This window comes from Scophthalmus maximus, chromosome 6 (genome assembly GCF_022379125.1).
Source record: "Scophthalmus maximus strain ysfricsl-2021 chromosome 6, ASM2237912v1, whole genome shotgun sequence".
Lineage (NCBI taxonomy): Eukaryota > Metazoa > Chordata > Actinopteri > Pleuronectiformes > Scophthalmidae > Scophthalmus > Scophthalmus maximus.
This window is the reverse complement of record NC_061520.1, coordinates 165,942-187,721: the sequence shown is the minus strand read 5'-3', so window position 1 is coordinate 187,721 and position 21,780 is coordinate 165,942. Positions and strand designations below refer to the sequence as shown.

At 40.4% G+C, this 21,780-nt stretch overlaps 1 protein-coding gene across 2 annotated transcripts; it reads right to left on the bottom strand.

Annotated features, from left to right (window-relative positions):
- Positions 1 to 217: 217 nt before the first annotated feature.
- On the bottom strand, positions 218 to 17,132 carry alpl (alkaline phosphatase, biomineralization associated). Of its 2 annotated transcripts, none has more exons than XM_035632029.2 (12): positions 16,972 to 17,132; positions 8,366 to 8,509; positions 7,825 to 7,944; positions 6,944 to 7,059; positions 5,828 to 6,002; positions 4,573 to 4,748; positions 3,784 to 3,924; positions 3,611 to 3,680; positions 3,390 to 3,524; positions 2,049 to 2,240; positions 1,625 to 1,744; positions 218 to 696 (listed from the first exon to the last, which is right to left on the bottom strand). In XM_035632029.2, exons 2-12 carry the CDS (start codon positions 8,451 to 8,453, stop codon positions 431 to 433), a joined length of 1,599 nt encoding a protein of 532 aa, XP_035487922.2. In that variant the 5' UTR covers positions 8,454 to 8,509; positions 16,972 to 17,132; the 3' UTR covers positions 218 to 430. The 2 variants fall into 2 exon arrangements, with proteins under 2 accessions (XP_035487922.2, XP_035487924.2); XM_035632031.2 differs by lacking the exon at positions 16,972 to 17,132 and adding an exon at positions 16,045 to 16,296.
- Positions 17,133 to 21,780: the final 4,648 nt, after the last annotated feature.

The following is a 21,780-nucleotide window of genomic DNA, read 5'->3' as shown; positions in this document are numbered from 1 at the left end:
GATCCGGGGATTTTGCCGTCAAGTTCTAAAATGTGTCGGCGAGTGGAAGAAAGGTAGAGTGAACTATAGTCCGATGACTTCCTGTAAAGTTCTTTCTTTGTGAAAACTCACAATGTTCATACTCTGAGTCAAGTGTTGTTCTACAAAAACACTCAAACAGTTTTATCATGATGAAAATTTAGAAGAAACTGTATTTTGACAATAACAGTCAACAAAATTATCAGAAAACAAACTTTTTTATTGGTTAGAGATTTTACAACTTCCCTTACTGGACACAACGATGGTAGGTGGAGTATTTCACAGCTTTATCTACACACCAGGTAAGACACAGACATATTTCTGACTGTTTTATCAACTATATATTCAGTTGCCTCTTGTTTCAGTGTCGAATGTGTCCTTTGAAATGTGCAGTCAACACGTCAGGGTTAAGTCAGCAGAACAGTCTGGAGACTGTGAGAAGGGCTGCGACGCTGGAGAGGACGGGCCGTAGACCTGACGTCCCGCCGGATGACATACAGTGTTCCCTGTTCTGGCCGATGCAGGCTGCGTAGGCCATCACATGGGGGATGTAGTTCTGCTCATGGACCCCGTGGAGCAGGTGAGCCAGGGGGCCTTTAGCAAACACAGCAACATCCTCTCCTCCATGAGTCTCCATCTTCAGAGGTACGGCTGCCTGGGCCTGGTAGTTGTTTTCCTCTGAATGGAAGGAACAGAAAAAAAAGTTAGCATTGGTCTTCAGTGGAGTTGTGGACCATGGAACTGTTGTTTTGGAAGTGGATCCTCATCTAGTTGTTCTTGGACAGGTCCCGGATACACAGTCATGCCAATGACAGCAACACACCAAGACAACGTGCGATCAACGTGCGATCACCTGTTCCTGACGCGTCTCACCTGTTCCTGACGTGTCTCACCTGTTCCTGACGCGTCTCACCTGTGTGACGTATCTCACCTGTCTAACGTGTCTCACCTGTCCCTGAGGTGTCTCACCTGTTCCTGACGCGTCTCACCTGTGTGACGTGTCTCACCTGTTCCTGACGTGTCTCAACTGTTCCTGACACGTCTCACCTGTGTGACGTATCTCACCTGTCTGACGTGTCTCACCTGTTCCTGACGCGTCTCACCTGTTCCTGACGCGTCTCACCTGTGTGACGTGTCTCACCTGTCTGACGTGTCTCACCTGTTCCTGACCCGTCTCACCTGTTCCTGACGCGTATCACCTGTCTGACATGTCTCAGTTCGTCTGTGTCAGTTTGTGTTTAAAATCTGTTAAGTTCTAGTCAGTTCTCTCTGTCGACTCTTGTGTTTTCCTGTCAGTTTTCATCGCGGCTCCTGTTATTTCCTGATTTGGATTTTTGAGTTTGGATTTCCTGCCAGAGCTGCTGTAAACTTTTCCTTTTGTTAAATTAAATTCCATTGCACTAGGCCTCATGTAAGACCTCCACATTGTGAAAGAGATCTAAATGCATCGTGGGTTTGATCACACCTGCACTTTGATAATATAATATCTGTCTGTGTGAGGTTATTTTGGGGAGTAATAAAATAAAAATTTGGGGTTTTCCTTTTAAATGTATTCCCTTTCCTAATAATACATACTCCGAGCTGGTGGCTACATGATTTTACTTACGGTAATCGATAGTGGAAACGTTCTCCCTCGCACCGTTGACCATTTTGAAACCTGGTCCGTTCCCATACAAAATGGAGGTAAAGGGTTTCTGATCAACGTCACTCACCATGGGGGCCAGGCCTGCACGAGACATTTCAATAGGCTGTTATTGGACATATTACATATGGCACAAGAACATTTAAAATCGAGGCAGATGTTCCGCCCACAACTGGTTCTGGTTCTGTTAGAGATTTCTTCTGTTAAAAGGGTTAGGGTTAGGGTTACCTTTCTCTTCACATTCTCAGAACTGTTGTGTTTCTCTGTAATACTGTGAGGTTGTGACCTCACTATGTAAAGAGTCTTGAGTCCATGTATGATGTGATATTGTATTATTCTTTACAAATAAAACTGAATTGTACTGATGTGTATCAGAATCATTAGTTACCAAATATGGTGTTTCCTCTGAGAGTGTAGCCTCCGAAGTTGAACATGTGAGAATGATCTGCAGTTACTATGGTCATCGTGTTGTGGATACTCGTCATGAGGTCGGCCTGACCGATGGCCCGGTCCATCTCCACAGCTTCATACAGAGCCTGCTTGGCCTTGCCCTCATGGTGTCCATGGTCAATACGTCCCCCTGCAAGACGAGAAGACACTTACATACGTTTTTCTAGACGGACTGTTAGCACAAGAAGGAGCTGTTGGCACAAGTAGACTCGAATATCAGACTGTGGGTTACAACAACGGTCAAGAAGGTTGTTTCAAACAGCTCCGTGTTTAGACACAAGAACACATGGTTATCAACACCAACATTCCTGTTCCTGCTGTATCTAATATCAAGCTGACACTTATTTGTGTTGAAGGACAAAGTTTCCTTTTGTCTTTCACAGTAACTGTGGGACCCAAGGTCGAGCTTCGAGGCCAACGAGATAACAGCTGGAGGAATGAAAATTCATCTCTGCAAGAATGTGTTCAGACACAAAACAAGCTCAGGACTTTGTAGACTGCTCAGATGTGGGAGGGAAACTGTTAGTCTCCATGATGCTTCTTGTATTGACGATACTTTTTAAGACGTTCCTTCCCACACATACTGTAATGAGTGTAATGTAACGTAGTCTTCACAGTGTTGATGCTTAAAGCTCCTTAATCAACACGTTGTATTCAGTTTGACAAACTTTTAGAGGGAGTTACTGTCTTAAAGATCAACTTGGTAAAGTATGTCCCAGGTCTGGCTCCATACTTTTATCTTTAATCTCACTCTCAGAAACAACAGGTATAAGTTAAACTTTTAATTTAAATAATTTATCTTCCAGCTGTCACCACTGGGACGTGTCCCTGTTCATCCTCCCGGGGACAAGTGACAAGTGTCTCAAAGTCAAATCAAACAGTTTGTGGAGGATTTCTTGTTCGCGTCACCAGTTTGTCCCTGATTGTTGCAGCGTTAGCTACTTTGGGCCGGTGCACTAGCTGCCACATAGTTCGCTTGTTAGCTGTGTCACGGGTGAGCAAAGGATCCTGGGATACGTTGGTCTGAGAGGGATCCTCCCATCGGATCATTTGTTGCTCAGGAATGGAAGGACACATCTTATTTGAAGAAACTGAGAAATGGGAAACCTGTTCATCTAATGCTGCGAGTACAACGTACAAGTGTGACAGGTTTTATTAGTTTGACCAAATCCAACACCACGAATGACCTTCGGTCTGAAAATGCAGTATAAGTGAAGAAAACAAGAACAGAGGGTTGTTGGAGAGAAACAACATGTGTAACAGTAAATTCCCTATTCACCTTCTACCAGCAGGTAGAATCCACTGGGGTTCTTCCTCAGGATCTTGATGGCCACTTCCACCATCTCTGTGAGCGAAGGATCAGTCTCAGAGTTCCTCTCCAGGTCAAACGGCAGATCTCCGGGTTCAAAGAGACCTGAATGACACAGTTCAAGGAGATGAAGGATTCGTACAGTGTGGCTCTTCATTTACACTTCACTGGGAGTTCAATAATTAACTCACCCAATAAGTAATCCACGCTGTTCGGGTTCAGAGATAACAGCTGCTTCTTGTTCCACACATAATGGCCTTTCTGCACAGTTAAAGGGAAAAGACCACTGCAGTCACGTCCAACTCCAAAATGTGCAAAAGTATTTGTGAAGATAAAAACAGGAGAGAGAGGAGGAGGAATGTACTTTGTCCTTCATTCTGTCGCTCCACTCCTGAACCAGGCTTCTCCCATCTTTACGTGTACCGCTGTGCTTCGCCACGTCGGGATATTCCACATCCGACTGGTTTTTGGGGAACATGTACTTCCTCCCGCCGCCCATGATCACCTGGAAGCAGCAGAATGGAAAACAAAGTCTCATCTCATTTAGGTTAAATGATCAGAATGACGAAGACCTCAGGTTGGTTTATTCACATTGTAGTCAGATGTGATTTCTGAACGACGCCCAAATCACCTGAAGCTCCGAGAGCTCTCTAGTATTTTAATGTGCATAAGAATTATGGGAACAAAATGATCATTTCTGTCATATTCAATTCATCTCACACTTATTTTCTTCATTGATCCATTTGTTGTTTGGTCCATAAAATGCCAAAGAGAAAGAAAGATTCCAATAGCTTCGTAAAAATATTGGATTTCAATTCAACAAACTCTAATCGTTTCAGTGGCTTTGTGAGACTTTTTATACACAGGACATGTTCACTGTGCTAAAGATCCTGTGTTAGCCTGCTAGCATGTTAACAGTTGGTAATAAATACTTGTCATGAGTTTGACAGGAAGTTTTTGAGCTGATGGAGACTCTGGAGGAAAGTCCAATGATTACCAAGTTGTTAGGGTTCAGCCTGAGGGAACCATGATTTCACAACAATCCATTCCAATAGTTTTATTCTGTTTGGCCAGTGAAAATGTAAATCCAGTGCCGTCCGTCTTTTCTGAGTGATTGTTTCAGCTCTGATCAGAATCAATACTTTCCACTCACATCAATGTTGGGAATGTTTTCGAAGAGCTGCTGGGCGATGTCCTTGCATCCGGCCTGCACGGCTTCATCTGGCATCTCGTTGTCCGAGTACCAGTCTCTGTCCACACTGTGGGCGTACGCAGCACTGGGAGTGGCATGGTTGACTCGCGTCGTGGTCACAATCCCCACCGACTTTCCTGCAGTTGGCACACACACACACGCACGCACACGCACGCACGCACACACAAACACACACGCACGCACACACACACAAACACACACACACGCACACACACACAAACACACACACACGCACGCACACACACACACACACACACACATCCAGCTGTGTGAATAACAGCTGGTTTATTTCTTCAGAGGTTCAATTCACAATCATTTTAGCACAAAATCCCAAAGCTGAGAAAAACCCAGAAAGGTCATTTCAAGATTATCTAAAGTTCATAGAGAAAAAAAACATTACACGTTAGATTGTGAGTTTAAAAAGAAATGTTGACAACATGTCATGTCAATGATCAACGGACGGAGCTGTGTTAAATCGTCTGGGTGTAAAAAGTGAAATATTATATTTAGGTGAAGTCAGAGAAGGACACTCGTATACATGATCTGTTTGCTTTGTGCAGGAGGTCGCTGCTGCTGCTGCTATGTTCCCCGAGGAATGATTGGATTTCTTATTATCTGTGACCTCTGACTCCACACACATGCTCTCTATCTCACACACACAAACACACACACACACACACACACACACACACTGTGACCCTCAGTTATGGTATGAATTCCTTTCACATCTTGTTTCCCTCTCTGTGGCCTTTTTATCATTGAATCTGAAAACGATGAAGCAGATTACGTAACTCTGATATGTCCTTGAAAGGAAAACGCAGATTAGTAATGGAAATCAAATGTCCTTCATTGGGATGGTTCATGTTTCTGGCTTTTTATCAAAACTATATGTTTGAGATGTCATAGTCTGGCTCTTTGGATACAGCATTGGACTTTTTAATGAAACTGAAGCCACTCGTGACTGATTTCATGTGCCAACAACAATACAAACCACTTTTCATAAAGAATCATTTGAATCAGGGACACGGACGCATCAGGATTCAACAAGGAAGAAAAACAGACACAAACCTGATGAAACATTCGAAAAGAAAAAGCTGTGAATTTAACACCAGAAGACAAGAAGGTAAAAGTCTGTCATGAGAACTTTGTCTAAAAGGAGGAAGAGCTGAGGAGAGGAAGCAGATCTCTACTCTACCTGCATCCTTGGCCCAGCGGAGGATAGAGGTGACCTCGTTCCCCTTCGTAGTTTGACACTGGGATCGGACGGCGGCTGCGCTCACGCCCACCGTGCCCTCGTTGGCCTTCACGCCGCAGAGGTAAGCCGTGGCTGTGCCGGCGCTGTCGGGTACCTGTGCGTTGGTGTTGTACGTCTGCAGAGACACGTGGACATGAGGTCAGAGGTCACTCACCGAACAGGATCGGGGCTGCCGTCACTCATTAACACACGGGTTGCTCGACACAGTTAATCAATAACCATTGTTGATTTATTGTTTAAGTCATTTCTTTAAGCAAGCTTTAAAAAGTGCTCTTCTGTTTTACATCGTTGTTCATTGAATCTTGTGCATTTCTACAGTTTTCTACCATTTTAAAGACGAATATATTCATCAAAAACATAATCAATCAATAATGGATAAATAATTAATAGTTGAAGCTCAACTTTCATGGCTCACACTCTGACCCACATTTTGCATATTTCCCATAAAGACAGTCACTGTTGCATTGTGGGTCGCTGACCTGGTCCAGGTCAACCTGGTACAGCTCAGTGGGTTACACCGTCAACTTTGGTACAGAAGGTCGGGTTCGATTCCAGGTCATCCTAGTGTGGGCTCTTAGTCATGGCTGCTGCTCCACGAAACCTAACACCACCACATTCAAACTGAAGAGCACCAGCGTGACACCTCTTCACACCCGGGCAGCAATTTGTTTTTTAACTGTTCAGCTGCAACTCGAACTTGCTCGTTGCCAGAGAGGAAAACCCAGCTCCGTGGTACCGGGCATCCAGGACGGCCGACGTTGGGCTCAGTGAAGCCAGATACGTTGAACAGGCCCCTGGTCTTTTCATACATCTAGAATATTGTCATACTTGTCTGTTCACTGACACATGTTGAGCTGCTGCTGCAGATGTTGTGTGTCAAACATAGAATGAACATAAATAATAGTGGAATTGATCTTCTATGTCACGTGTAACATACTGTAACACGCAGCCGGGACATGACACACTCAGTGACCTTGTTCTCGGTCACATTCTTTCGGCAGAAAGCAGGAATCAATACATTGTCCGATACTGTGTGAAATAATAACCGAGTGAGACCTTGGCCAAAGAGACAAAAGGGAATTTGTCCATCTCCAGCTGTGTCTCTTCTCCACTCTGTCCGCTCAGCTGACCCTTCAGTATCCGGGCAGCCGTTACCGTGGGAACGCCCATCCCTAAACAGGAAAGGAAGCAGGTAGACTGTTTAATCTCTGCTGTGCTCATTTTGTGACATACAAAAGATTATTAGTCAAAACATTTCCTGAGATAGAAATTACTTAAAAAAACTGAAAAACAAGGAAGAAAAGAACTTTGTGTTGTTTCTATAGGAGGAATATAATATAATTATAATATATCTGAAACTCACACCCACAAACTGATAGGTTCAGAAATGTGTAACTGAGCAGAACTAATGTGGAAACTGTCCGACACAATTTAAACTTTCACACTTTGACACAGCCTGTGGTTTTCTTGGCTTGTGTCTGAGAAACGTTTCCAGCTGGACAATCAACTCGTGTTACGTATTAACAACTTGTTCACAAAGATGCTGCCTGTTATTCTGTAACTGTACTAACATGAGCGTGAATGCTGCAGTGCACAAGAATGTCTCTCTGAGCTCGTCGTCCAAACAGAGAGAGCACAGGCAACCAATCAGCGTCCAGATCAGACAGAAGCCCGGTGATGTGGCGGCTTAGTTCACTGTCATCCATCAGAAAACAAATCTCATTGAACTTCACTGGATTCATGTTTCCTCTGTGACATCACTTAAATGGACATAAAACTGTAACATGACTGGATGGTCTAATTAATCATATAACAAATGACCATGTGGACCAGTTAGTGTTTAGTGAAGAGATGAAAACCTTTCCCCTTCCACAGGCTCGAGGGATCCATCATTTCCTGCCACTAATCAGGAGCTAAACAAGGATGTGGTGGTTTACCGTCTCCGAGGAAGAGGATGAGATTCTTTGCTTTGTTTTGATTGAGATTCTGCAGCATCAGGGCGTTTTTCAGGGTCCGCTGGGCCCATGCATTCCAGAACTGAGGCTCCTTCTCTTGCTCTGTGTGGCAGTAAACGGAAATAAGTCTGTTAGAGGATTCAACAGAGAAGGCATTTTTGTATGTGGAGCAGATAATTCAGTTACTACAGTTTTATATAATTTAGCTATCATTCGATTAAACCCTTCAGCGATATCAACCACTGTGACCTCAACATGTTAGACTGGGATGAAACAATTATTGGACTCACTGACGATTTGAAAATAAAAAGCATCAATTTTGAAAATCGCTAAATGGTTTGAGTAATTTTTTAGGAAAGGATGATCTTTTTTATTTTCTGAGGCAGGATACAAACTGGAAACAGGTAAACTAGAAATCCTTTATGTACTTCGTTGAAGGCTTTAGGGTCAGGGTTACCACGGAAACGTGGTGTCGAGTTACAAACAGCGTGTGTGCAGCGTCTGACTCAACACACTGACCTACCAGGGAACTGTGGCTTCCCCAGACCCCCCAGGACCAGACTCCCCAGGATCAGACCGCAGCTCATGACGAGCAGCGCCATCACCTTCATGTTGTCGTCTGCGTGCGGTCGTGTTCCTCTCGTCTGTCACAACATGCTCTGAGAAGCTGTGGGAGAAGAGACACAGTAGTTAAGTTGTTGTCACTTGTCTCACGCTGACTCTGACATACTGGTTTAATACTTGTTTTATTCTGCATGGATTTGAATGAGGACACGAGTTTCAGCCTGATAACACACACAACACTACAAATTAAGAGCCACCGCAGGCTCGTCTCACTGAGCAGGTTGTGCTTAAGGATTTCCATGATGCAGACGGATGACGTTCACAGGTCGGTGCAGTAAATATAATGAACCGTGAAGCTGAGGTGGACATGATGCAACTCAAAGACAAGTGACAGGAGCAGAAGGAAACTGAGACACATCAAGACACAAAGGAAGGAAAACTAGACAAAGACACAAGATGAGTGAATCAGATAAAACCCCACAGACATAAACTCAACAGATATAAACTCAACAGATACAAACTCAACAGACATAAACTCAACAGACATAAAATCAACAGACATAAACTCAACAGACACAAACTCAACAGATATAAACTCAACAGATATAAACTCAACAGATATAAACTCAACAGACATAAACTCAACAGACATAAACTCAACAGATATAAACTCAACAGATATAAACTCAACAGACATAAACTCAACAGACATAAACCCAACACACAAACTCAACAGATATAAACTCAACAGATATAAACTCAACAGATATAAACTCAACAGATATAAACTCAACAGACACAAACTCAACAGATATAAACTCAACAGACACAAACTCAACAGATATAAACTCAACAGATATAAACTCAACAGACACAAACTCAACAGACATAAACTCAACAGATACAAACTCAACAGATATAAACTCAACACACATAAACTCAACAGATATAAACTCAACAGACATAAACTCAACAGACATAAACCCAACACATATAAACTCAACAGATATAAACTCAACAGATACAAACTCAACAGATATAAACTCAACAGACACAAACTCAACAGATATAAACTCAACAGATATAAACTCAACAGACACAAACTCAACAGACATAAACTCAACAGATACAAACTCAACAGATATAAACTCAACAGATACAAACTCAACAGATATAAACTCAACAGACACAAACTCAACAGATATAAACTCAACAGATATAAACTCAACAGACACAAACTCAACAGACATAAACTCAACAGATACAAACTCAACAGATATAAACTCAACACACATAAACTCAACAGATATAAACTCAACAGACATAAACTCAACAGACATAAACCCAACACACATAAACTCAACAGATATAAACTCAACAGATACAAACTCAACAGATACAAACTCAACAGATATAAACTCAACAGACACAAACTCAACAGACATAAACTCAACAGATACAAACTCAACAGATATAAACTCAACAGATACAAACTCAACAGATATAAACTCAACAGACACAAACTCAACAGATATAAACTCAACAGATATAAACTCAACAGATATAAACTCAACAGACATAAACTCAACAGATATAAACTCAACAGACATAAACTCAACAGACATAAACCCAACACACATAAACTCAACAGACATAAACTCAACAGACATAAACTCAACAGATATAAACTCAACAGATATAAACTCAACAGACATAAACTCAACAGATATAAACTCAACAGATACAAACTCAACAGATATAAACTCAACAGATATAAACTCAACAGATATAAACTCAACAGATATAAACTCAACAGATATAAACTCTACAGATATAAACTCAACAGATACAAACTCTACAGATATAAACTCAACAGATATAAACTCAACAGATACAAACTCAACAGATATAAACTCAACAGACACAAACTCAACAGACATAAACTCAACAGATACAAACTCAACAGATATAAACTCAACAGATACAAACTCAACAGATATAAACTCAACAGACACAAACTCAACAGATATAAACTCAACAGATATAAACTCAACAGATATAAACTCAACAGACATAAACTCAACAGATATAAACTCAACAGACATAAACTCAACAGACATAAACCCAACACACATAAACTCAACAGACATAAACTCAACAGACATAAACTCAACAGATATAAACTCAACAGATATAAACTCAACAGACATAAACTCAACAGATATAAACTCAACAGATACAAACTCAACAGATATAAACTCAACAGATATAAACTCAACAGATATAAACTCAACAGATATAAACTCAACAGATATAAACTCTACAGATATAAACTCAACAGATACAAACTCTACAGATATAAACTCAACAGATATAAACTCAACAGATACAAACTCAACAGATATAAACTCAACAGATATAAACTCTACAGATATAAACTCAACAGATACAAACTCTACAGATATAAACTCAACAGATATAAACTCAACAGATACAAACTCAACAGATATAAACTCAACAGACATAAACTCAACAGATATAAACTCAACAGATACAAACTCAACAGATATAAACTCAACAGATATAAACTCAACAGACACAAACTCAACAGATATAAACTCAACAGACACAAACTCAACAGATATAAACTCAACAGATATAAACTCAACAGATACAAACTCAACAGACATAAACTCAACAGACATAAAATCAACAGACATAAACTCAACAGACACAAACTCAACAGATATAAACTCAACAGATATAAACTCAACAGATATAAACTCAACAGACATAAACTCAACAGACATAAACTCAACAGATATAAACTCAACAGATATAAACTCAACAGACATAAACTCAACAGACATAAACCCAACACACAAACTCAACAGATATAAACTCAACAGATATAAACTCAACAGATATAAACTCAACAGATATAAACTCAACAGACACAAACTCAACAGATATAAACTCAACAGACACAAACTCAACAGATATAAACTCAACAGATATAAACTCAACAGACACAAACTCAACAGACATAAACTCAACAGATACAAACTCAACAGATATAAACTCAACACACATAAACTCAACAGATATAAACTCAACAGACATAAACTCAACAGACATAAACCCAACACACATAAACTCAACAGATATAAACTCAACAGATACAAACTCAACAGATATAAACTCAACAGACACAAACTCAACAGATATAAACTCAACAGATATAAACTCAACAGACACAAACTCAACAGACATAAACTCAACAGATACAAACTCAACAGATATAAACTCAACAGATACAAACTCAACAGATATAAACTCAACAGACACAAACTCAACAGATATAAACTCAACAGATATAAACTCAACAGACACAAACTCAACAGACATAAACTCAACAGATACAAACTCAACAGATATAAACTCAACACACATAAACTCAACAGATATAAACTCAACAGACATAAACTCAACAGACATAAACCCAACACACATAAACTCAACAGATATAAACTCAACAGATACAAACTCAACAGATACAAACTCAACAGATATAAACTCAACAGACACAAACTCAACAGACATAAACTCAACAGATACAAACTCAACAGATATAAACTCAACAGATATAAACTCAACAGATATAAACTCAACAGATATAAACTCTACAGATATAAACTCAACAGACACAAACTCAACAGATATAAACTCAACAGATATAAACTCAACAGATATAAACTCTACAGATATAAACTCAACAGACACAAACTCAACAGATATAAACTCAACAGATATAAACTCAACAGATATAAACTCAACAGACATAAACTCAACAGATATAAACTCAACAGACATAAACTCAACAGACATAAACCCAACACACATAAACTCAACAGACATAAACTCAACAGACATAAACTCAACAGATATAAACTCAACAGATATAAACTCAACAGACATAAACTCAACAGATATAAACTCAACAGATACAAACTCAACAGATATAAACTCAACAGATATAAACTCAACAGATATAAACTCAACAGATATAAACTCAACAGATATAAACTCTACAGATATAAACTCAACAGATACAAACTCTACAGATATAAACTCAACAGATATAAACTCAACAGATACAAACTCAACAGATATAAACTCAACAGACACAAACTCAACAGACATAAACTCAACAGATACAAACTCAACAGATATAAACTCAACAGATACAAACTCAACAGATATAAACTCAACAGACACAAACTCAACAGATATAAACTCAACAGATATAAACTCAACAGATATAAACTCAACAGACATAAACTCAACAGATATAAACTCAACAGACATAAACTCAACAGACATAAACCCAACACACATAAACTCAACAGACATAAACTCAACAGACATAAACTCAACAGATATAAACTCAACAGATATAAACTCAACAGACATAAACTCAACAGATATAAACTCAACAGATACAAACTCAACAGATATAAACTCAACAGATATAAACTCAACAGATATAAACTCAACAGATATAAACTCAACAGATATAAACTCTACAGATATAAACTCAACAGATACAAACTCTACAGATATAAACTCAACAGATATAAACTCAACAGATACAAACTCAACAGATATAAACTCAACAGATATAAACTCTACAGATATAAACTCAACAGATACAAACTCTACAGATATAAACTCAACAGATATAAACTCAACAGATACAAACTCAACAGATATAAACTCAACAGACATAAACTCAACAGATATAAACTCAACAGATACAAACTCAACAGATATAAACTCAACAGATATAAACTCAACAGATATAAACTCAACAGATATAAACTCAACAGATATAAACTCTACAGATATAAACTCAACAGATACAAACTCTACAGATATAAACTCAACAGATATAAACTCAACAGATACAAACTCAACAGATATAAACTCAACAGATATAAACTCTACAGATATAAACTCAACAGATATAAACTCAACAGATATAAACTCTACAGATATAAACTCAACAGATATAAACTCAACAGATATAAACTCAACAGATATAAACTCAACAGATATAAACTCAACAGATATAAACTCAACAGATACAAACTCTACAGATATAAACTCAACAGATATAAACTCAACAGATACAAACTCAACAGATATAAACTCAACAGACATAAACTCAACAGATATAAACTCAACAGACATAAACTCAACAGATACAAACTCAACAGATATAAACTCAACAGATACAAACTCAACAGATATAAACTCAACAGATATAAACTCAACAGACAAACTCAACAGACATAAACTCAACAGATATAAACTCAACAGATATAAACTCAACAGACATAAACTCAACAGATATAAACTCAACAGATACAAACTCAACAGATATAAACTCAACAGATATAAACTCAACAGATATAAACTCAACAGATATAAACTCAACAGATATAAACTCTACAGATATAAACTCAACAGATACAAACTCTACAGATATAAACTCAACAGATATAAACTCAACAGATACAAACTCAACAGATATAAACTCAACAGACACAAACTCAACAGACATAAACTCAACAGATACAAACTCAACAGATATAAACTCAACAGATACAAACTCAACAGATATAAACTCAACAGACACAAACTCAACAGATATAAACTCAACAGATATAAACTCAACAGATATAAACTCAACAGACATAAACTCAACAGATATAAACTCAACAGACATAAACTCAACAGACATAAACCCAACACACATAAACTCAACAGACATAAACTCAACAGACATAAACTCAACAGATATAAACTCAACAGATATAAACTCAACAGACATAAACTCAACAGATATAAACTCAACAGATACAAACTCAACAGATATAAACTCAACAGATATAAACTCAACAGATATAAACTCAACAGATATAAACTCAACAGATATAAACTCTACAGATATAAACTCAACAGATACAAACTCTACAGATATAAACTCAACAGATATAAACTCAACAGATACAAACTCAACAGATATAAACTCAACAGATATAAACTCTACAGATATAAACTCAACAGATACAAACTCTACAGATATAAACTCAACAGATATAAACTCAACAGATACAAACTCAACAGATATAAACTCAACAGACATAAACTCAACAGATATAAACTCAACAGATACAAACTCAACAGATATAAACTCAACAGATATAAACTCAACAGATATAAACTCAACAGATATAAACTCAACAGATATAAACTCTACAGATATAAACTCAACAGATACAAACTCTACAGATATAAACTCAACAGATATAAACTCAACAGATACAAACTCAACAGATATAAACTCAACAGATATAAACTCTACAGATATAAACTCAACAGATATAAACTCAACAGATATGAACTCTACAGATATAAACTCAACAGATATAAACTCAACAGATATAAACTCAACAGATATAAACTCAACAGATATAAACTCAACAGATATAAACTCAACAGATACAAACTCTACAGATATAAACTCAACAGATATAAACTCAACAGATACAAACTCAACAGATATAAACTCAACAGACATAAACTCAACAGATATAAACTCAACAGACATAAACTCAACAGATACAAACTCAACAGATATAAACTCAACAGATACAAACTCAACAGATATAAACTCAACAGATATAAACTCAACAGACAAACTCAACAGATATAAACTCAACAGACATAAAATCAACAGACACAAACTCAACAGATATAAACTCAACAGATATAAACTCAACAGACATAAAATCAACAGACACAAACTCAACAGATATAAACTCAACAGATATAAACTCAACAGATATAAACTCAACAGACATAAACTCAACAGACATAAACTCAACAGACACAAACTCAACAGACATAAACTCAACAGACATAAACTCAACAGACATAAACTCAACAGACACAAACTCAACAGATATAAACCCAACAGACATAAACTCAACAGATATAAACTCAAAAGACACAAACTCATCTCATCTTTCATATAAAAGGAAAATAAAGGAGGCAAAAAGCATAAGAATAAAAAAAGTAGCAGCCGCTTTTCACCTCATGAAATTAGTATCGATAAAGAACATTTATTTTCTGTGGCCTCGTTTGTTAACACAAAGAGAGAGTGAAGCTTTAGACCTTGCTGTGAATGCAAGTTGCCACACTGAGGGCCCAACGGGGGCCCACCAGAGGCCCACCGGGGGCCCATCGGGGGGCTAACCCTATTATCCTCACCCTCCTCCTTTCTTCCTTGTGCCTCTGCTCAAGGTCATTTTAATGGGATTGCGCTCCGCAGCACTCAGAGGTTTATGGGGCCATAACAAAGCAGATTACCACCAGATGATTGACTGGACACACACTCCAGCTAGATCTGTTCAGTGTGGACATCTGTTCGATCAATCACTCTCTTTCAAAAGGGTTTTCACCTCCAGCCTGAAGTCTGAACCACCAAGGACAAAATCAGAACATCCTGGAGGAGAAGGACAGTCGATTGACTTCAACACAAAGAAACAACATGAGCTCAGCTGTGTTTACCATTCCTCAGATGAAACCTCACACTCTGCCCGGTCCACCCAGAGGCAGCGCTCCCGACAGTCTGCAGGTGAAGAAACAAAGCAGCGCGACCACGGCGAGCAGCAGGATGCCGGACAGGACGCTGCTCAGAATCACATGAAGTCCCACATCCGTCATGGTGCCACTCTGAGGCGTCCAGAGCAGCTTGTGTCAAACAGGCTGAGATTTACCATCAGCAGCTTCCTCCACCTCCCTCGACTCCATGCTGAGCTGCTGTTGAAGCCCTGAAGCCAGTCAGACTCTGTGCCCAGCAGGCAGCAGCTTCAAAGTCTGGATCAGGCTTTTATTCATGCTCGTGGGGGGAGGGGGCTCACGGGGAGACGCTGACCTCCACAACATTTATCACTGCTGACGAGTACTTTGTGCTGTTTCACACACATTATCGTCTGTTCACTCCGGTGGCGAGGACAGTTTTTAAATAGGCAACTTGGTTTGCTCCTCACACACTCTCGATGCTCACAGAATAACCAACATCTCACACAGAGGTTCTGATAAATATCTCATCTGTCACCATGTGTGAATATTTATTAGCTTAGTAAGAAATGTTATAATCACTGTGTCAAGAACTGAAGCATCTAAACGTCCTGAGACCTGCAGGACTCTGCTCCACATCCCACTTTAAAATAAAAGACATCAACCTTTTCATGGGAAACAAAACTGACCCGAACCCACCAAGACTCCAACCTCCTTTTGTCTGAATCATAAAGCTTGTGATCAAATCAAATCGCTTCTGGAGCAGCAGCTCGTTCGACTGCTGAAGATCATCCGACTGCAGAACTGATGCATCAGCAACAACCTGAGAGCATGTTTATGTCCAACAGCTCGTTTCTCACATCGATACTTCTTCATAATTAATAAGATACAAAAGTTTCTTGTCGTTTTACTTACTGCGAGCGGAGATCTACACACACACACGCGCGCACACGCACACACACGCACGTGCAGGTTCTTCAGTCCGGTTCCGTTCATAAAGACTCGACTGTTCGACTCCGGAGCTGTGGAGGTCTGAGAATAACGGTCCGTCTCCCACGAGGGAAGAGGAGAAAGGAAAAAAGGAAAAATCCTTAGAAATAACGTTCTGCTGCTGACGGACCGAGAGCGCCGCCTGTCGGACAACCGACGAACTGCTTTCAGGACAGAACTACGTCACAGGAACTAACTTCATAAAAACTTCAGGGTTCAAATAAAAGTCCTGGTGCGAAAGTTTCCTGGTGTTATGATAATAAACGTATTATAATATTAGGTTATTATTGGTGATGCATCAGAGATTTAACCTTATATTTGATTCAATTGTGCCAGTGTTTATTCATATATATATATATATATATATATATATATATACACACACACACACATATATATATATATATATATATACACACACATATATATATATATACATATATATATATATATATATATGAATCAATGTTTATTTTTCACATGGTGTGAATCAGTTTGGAGGGTTAAGGTTAGAAAACACAGAAGAAATAAAAAACATTAACATTTTAAATCATCAAAAATTCAATTTTAACTTTCTAAAGCTGCAGTGAAGTAAAAAGCTCTGAAATGTAGGTCAGAAGTTTAAAATGTCTGAAATATAACTATTAAATACCCTGACCTCAAATCTGTATTTCCACCACTGCAAACAAACACATTTTAATATAATGTATCTGATATTATAATATATATAATATAATGACTCTTAGACTCCAGTACTCAGGATATTACTGCAGTACGTTGGTTGACTGACTGGCACACAGATTTGATTTGATATTTATCTTTTCATATAATATGTAATATAATATATCGTTTGTCCTTGTGAAAACCTTCTGCTTCCCCTCACAGATGTGAACTGTTAGAACTGAACAGGTCAATGAACTATTTGTCTTTATGGTTATTATTTTTCTCCGGACAGGACCGGAGCGGACCGGGCCCGAGAAATTCCGACAGGACCCGACAGGACCTGACAGGACTGGACTGGACCCGACAGGACCGGACCGGACCGGACCGGACAGGACTGGACTGGACCGGACTGGACCCGACAGGACCGTACCCGACAAGACCGTACCCGACAGGACTGGACTGGACTGGACTGGACCCGACAGGACAGGACCGGACTGGACCCGACAGGACTGGACTGGACCGGACTGGACCCGACAGGACCGGACCGGACAGGACCGGACAGGACTGGACTGGACTGGACCGGACTGGACCCGACAGGACCGTACCCGACAAGACCGTACCCGACAGGACTGGACTGGACTGGACCCGACAGGACAGGACCGGACTGGACCCGACAGGACTGGACTGGACCCGACAGGACCCGACAGGACAGGACCGGACTGGACCCGACAGGACTGGACTGGACCGGACTGGACCCGACAGGACCCGACAGGACTCGACAGGACCGGACCGGACAGGACCCGACAGGAGAGGACCGCACTGGACCCGACAGGAACCGACAGGACTGGACTGGACCGGACTGGACCCGACAGGACCCGACAGGACTGGACCGTACCCGACAGGACCCGATAGGACTGGACTGGACCGGACTGGACCCGACAGGACCCGACAGGACTGGACTGGACCGGACAGGACCCAACAGGACCCGACAGGGCCGGACCGGACAGGACCGGACCGGACAGGACCCAACAGGACCCCACAGGACCCGACAGGACCCGACAGGACCCGACAGGGCCAGACCGGACAGGACCGGACCGGACAGGACCCAACAGGACCCGACAGGGCGGACTGGTTCGATGGTTTCCGGGTGTCGAAGCTGCGGAGGGAGGAACGTTCAGGGAACCATCTTGACGGTGATGCGACTCTTCGGCTCTTTTAACTCAGGCTCGCGCGCTGCGCGGTCACAGACACGGCGGAGTCACCAAGACAGAGACACGGCGGAGTCACGGTGAGAACACGACCGATCACAGAACCGATCACAGAACGTCACAGAACCGTCACCGGACGTCTGAGCTCACGGTTGATTGATTATTACCAGTCACGTTCCGTTACCGTCGATCCGCAGGATGGATCTTACTCCTCCGGTCGTGACTTTAATCATTTGTCCTTTTTAACGTGTGTTTTTTTTATTGTGCTATCTTCTTTTCTCAACTTCCAATGAAACTTCGTGGAGATTTGATTTAGTTCCATAAAGTTTCTTCATCAGAGCAGAACGGTCACGTCATCGTGTCCTCGTGCTCCAGAGTTCAGACTCTGAACAAACTGCTGCTGTTTGTTTTCCTGCTCTGATCATCACGAGCAGGAGACGGTTCATCGTCACTTCAGACTGTCAGAGACAAACAGATTCACGTCAGACTGAGACAGGTTAGGTTCGGACTGCTGAGACATCAGATGAGATCAGATGTGATCAGATCAGAAGTGAGATCAGGTGAGATCAGATGAGATCAGATGTGAGATCAGATGAGATCAGATGTGAGATCAGAATTGAGATCAGATCAGATCAGATGTGATCAGATGTGAGATCAGGTGAGATTAGATGTGAGATCAGATGAGATCAGATGTGATGAGATCAGATGTGATGAGATCAGATGAGATCAGATGTGAGATCAGGTGAGATCAGATGATATCAGATGTGAGATCAGGTGAGATCAGATGTGAGATCAGATGAGATCCGATGTGAGATCAGATGAGATAAGATGAGATCAGATGAGATCAGATGTGAGATCAGATGTGAGATCAGGTGAGATCAGATGAGATCAGATGTGAGATCAGATGTGAGATCAGATGAGATCAGATGTGAGATCAGGTGAGATCAGATGATATCAGATGTGAGATCAGGTGAGATTAGATGTGAGATCAGATGAGATCAGATGTGATGAGATCAGATGTGATGAGATCAGATGAGATCAGATGTGAGATCAGGTGAGATCAGATGATATCAGATGTGAGATCAGGTGAGATCAGATGTGAGATCAGATGAGATCCGATGTGAGATCAGATGAGATCAGATGTGAGATCAGATGAGATCAGATGTGAGATCAGATGAGATCCGATGTGAGATCAGATGAGATCAGATGTGAGATCAGTGAGATCCGATGAGATCAGATGTGAGATCAGGTGAGATCAGTGAGATCAGGTGAGATCAGATGTGAGATCAGGTGAGATCAGTGAGATCAGATGAGATCAGATGTGAGATCAGATGTGATGAGATCAGATGTGAGATCAGATTAGATCAGATGTGAGATCAGATGAGAGCAGATGTGAGATCAGATGTGAGATCAGGTGAGATCAGTGAGATCAGATGAGATCAGATGTGAGATCAGATGAGATCAGATGTGAGATCAGATGAGATCAGATGTGATGAGATCAGATGTGATGAGATCAGATGTGAGATCAGATTAGATCAGATGTGAGATCAGATGAGAGCAGATGTGATGAGATCAGATGTGAGATCAGATGTGAGATCAGATGTGATGAGATCAGATGTGAGATCAGATGAGATCAAATGTGAGATCAGGTGAGATCAGTGAGATCAGATGTGAGATCAGATGAGATCAGATGTGATGAGATCAGATGTGAGATCAGATGTGATGAGATCAGATGTGAGATCAGATGTGAGATCAGATGTGATGAGATCAGTTGAGAGATCAGATGAGATCAGATGTGATGAGATCAGATGTGATGAGATCAGATGTGAGATCAGATGTGAGATCAGATGAGATCCGATGTGAGATCCGATGTGAGATCAGATGTGAGATCAGATGAGATCAGATGTGAGATCAGATGAGATCCGATGTGAGATCAGATGAGATCAGATGTGAGATCAGTGAGATCCGATGAGATCAAATGTGAGATCAGGTGAGATCAGTGAGATCAGATGAGATCAGATGTGAGATCAGATGAGATCAGATGTGATCAGATGTGATGAGATCAGATTAGATCAGATGTGAGATCAGATGAGAGCAGATGTGAGATCAGATGTGAGATCAGGTGAGATCAGTGAGATCAGATGAGATCAGATGTGAGATCAGATGTGATGAGATCAGATGTGATGAGATCAGATGTGAGATCAGATTAGATCAGATGTGAGATCAGATGAGAGCAGATGTGATGAGATCAGATGTGAGATCAGATGTGAGATCAGATGTGAGATCAGATGTGATGAGATCAGATGTGAGATCAGATGAGATCAAATGTGAGATCAGGTGAGATCAGTGAGATCAGATGTGAGATCAGATGAGATCAGATGTGATGAGATCAGATGTGAGATCAGATGTGATGAGATCAGATGTGAGATCAGATGTGAGATCAGATGTGATGAGATCAGTTGAGAGATCAGATGAGATGTGATGAGATGAGATGTAATGAGATGTGATGAGATCAGTGAGATCAGATGAGATTATGTGAGATCAGATGAGATCAGATGTGATGAGATCTGATGTGAAATCAGTTGAGATCAGATGTGAGATCAGGTGAGATCAGATGAGAGATCAGATGAGATCAGATGTGAGATCAGATGAGATCAGATGTGATGAGATCAGATGTGAGATCAGGTGAGATCAGATGTGATGAGATCAGATGTGATGAGATCAGATGTGAGATCAGATGAGATCAGATGAGATCAGATGTGAGATCAGATGTCAGATCAGATGAGATCAGATGAGCTCAGATGTGATGAGATCAGATGTGAGATCAGATGAGATCAGATGTGAGATCAGACGTCAGATCAGA

What these genes read in the sequence shown, in the direction of transcription:
- alpl (XM_035632029.2), bottom strand. Translation starts at nt 8,453, where the DNA reads ATGAAGGTGATGGCGCTGCTCGTCATGAGCTGCGGTCTGATCCTGGGG. An exon ending in GGGGAAGCCACAGTTCCCTG is followed by an intron (nt 7,945 to 8,365) that starts GTAGGTCAGTGT and finishes ACTGCCACACAG; the next exon opens with AGCAAGAGAAGGAGCCTCAG. An exon ending in CGTTTCCACTATCGATTACC is followed by an intron (nt 697 to 1,624) that starts GTAAGTAAAATC and finishes CCTTCCATTCAG; the next exon opens with AGGAAAACAACTACCAGGCC.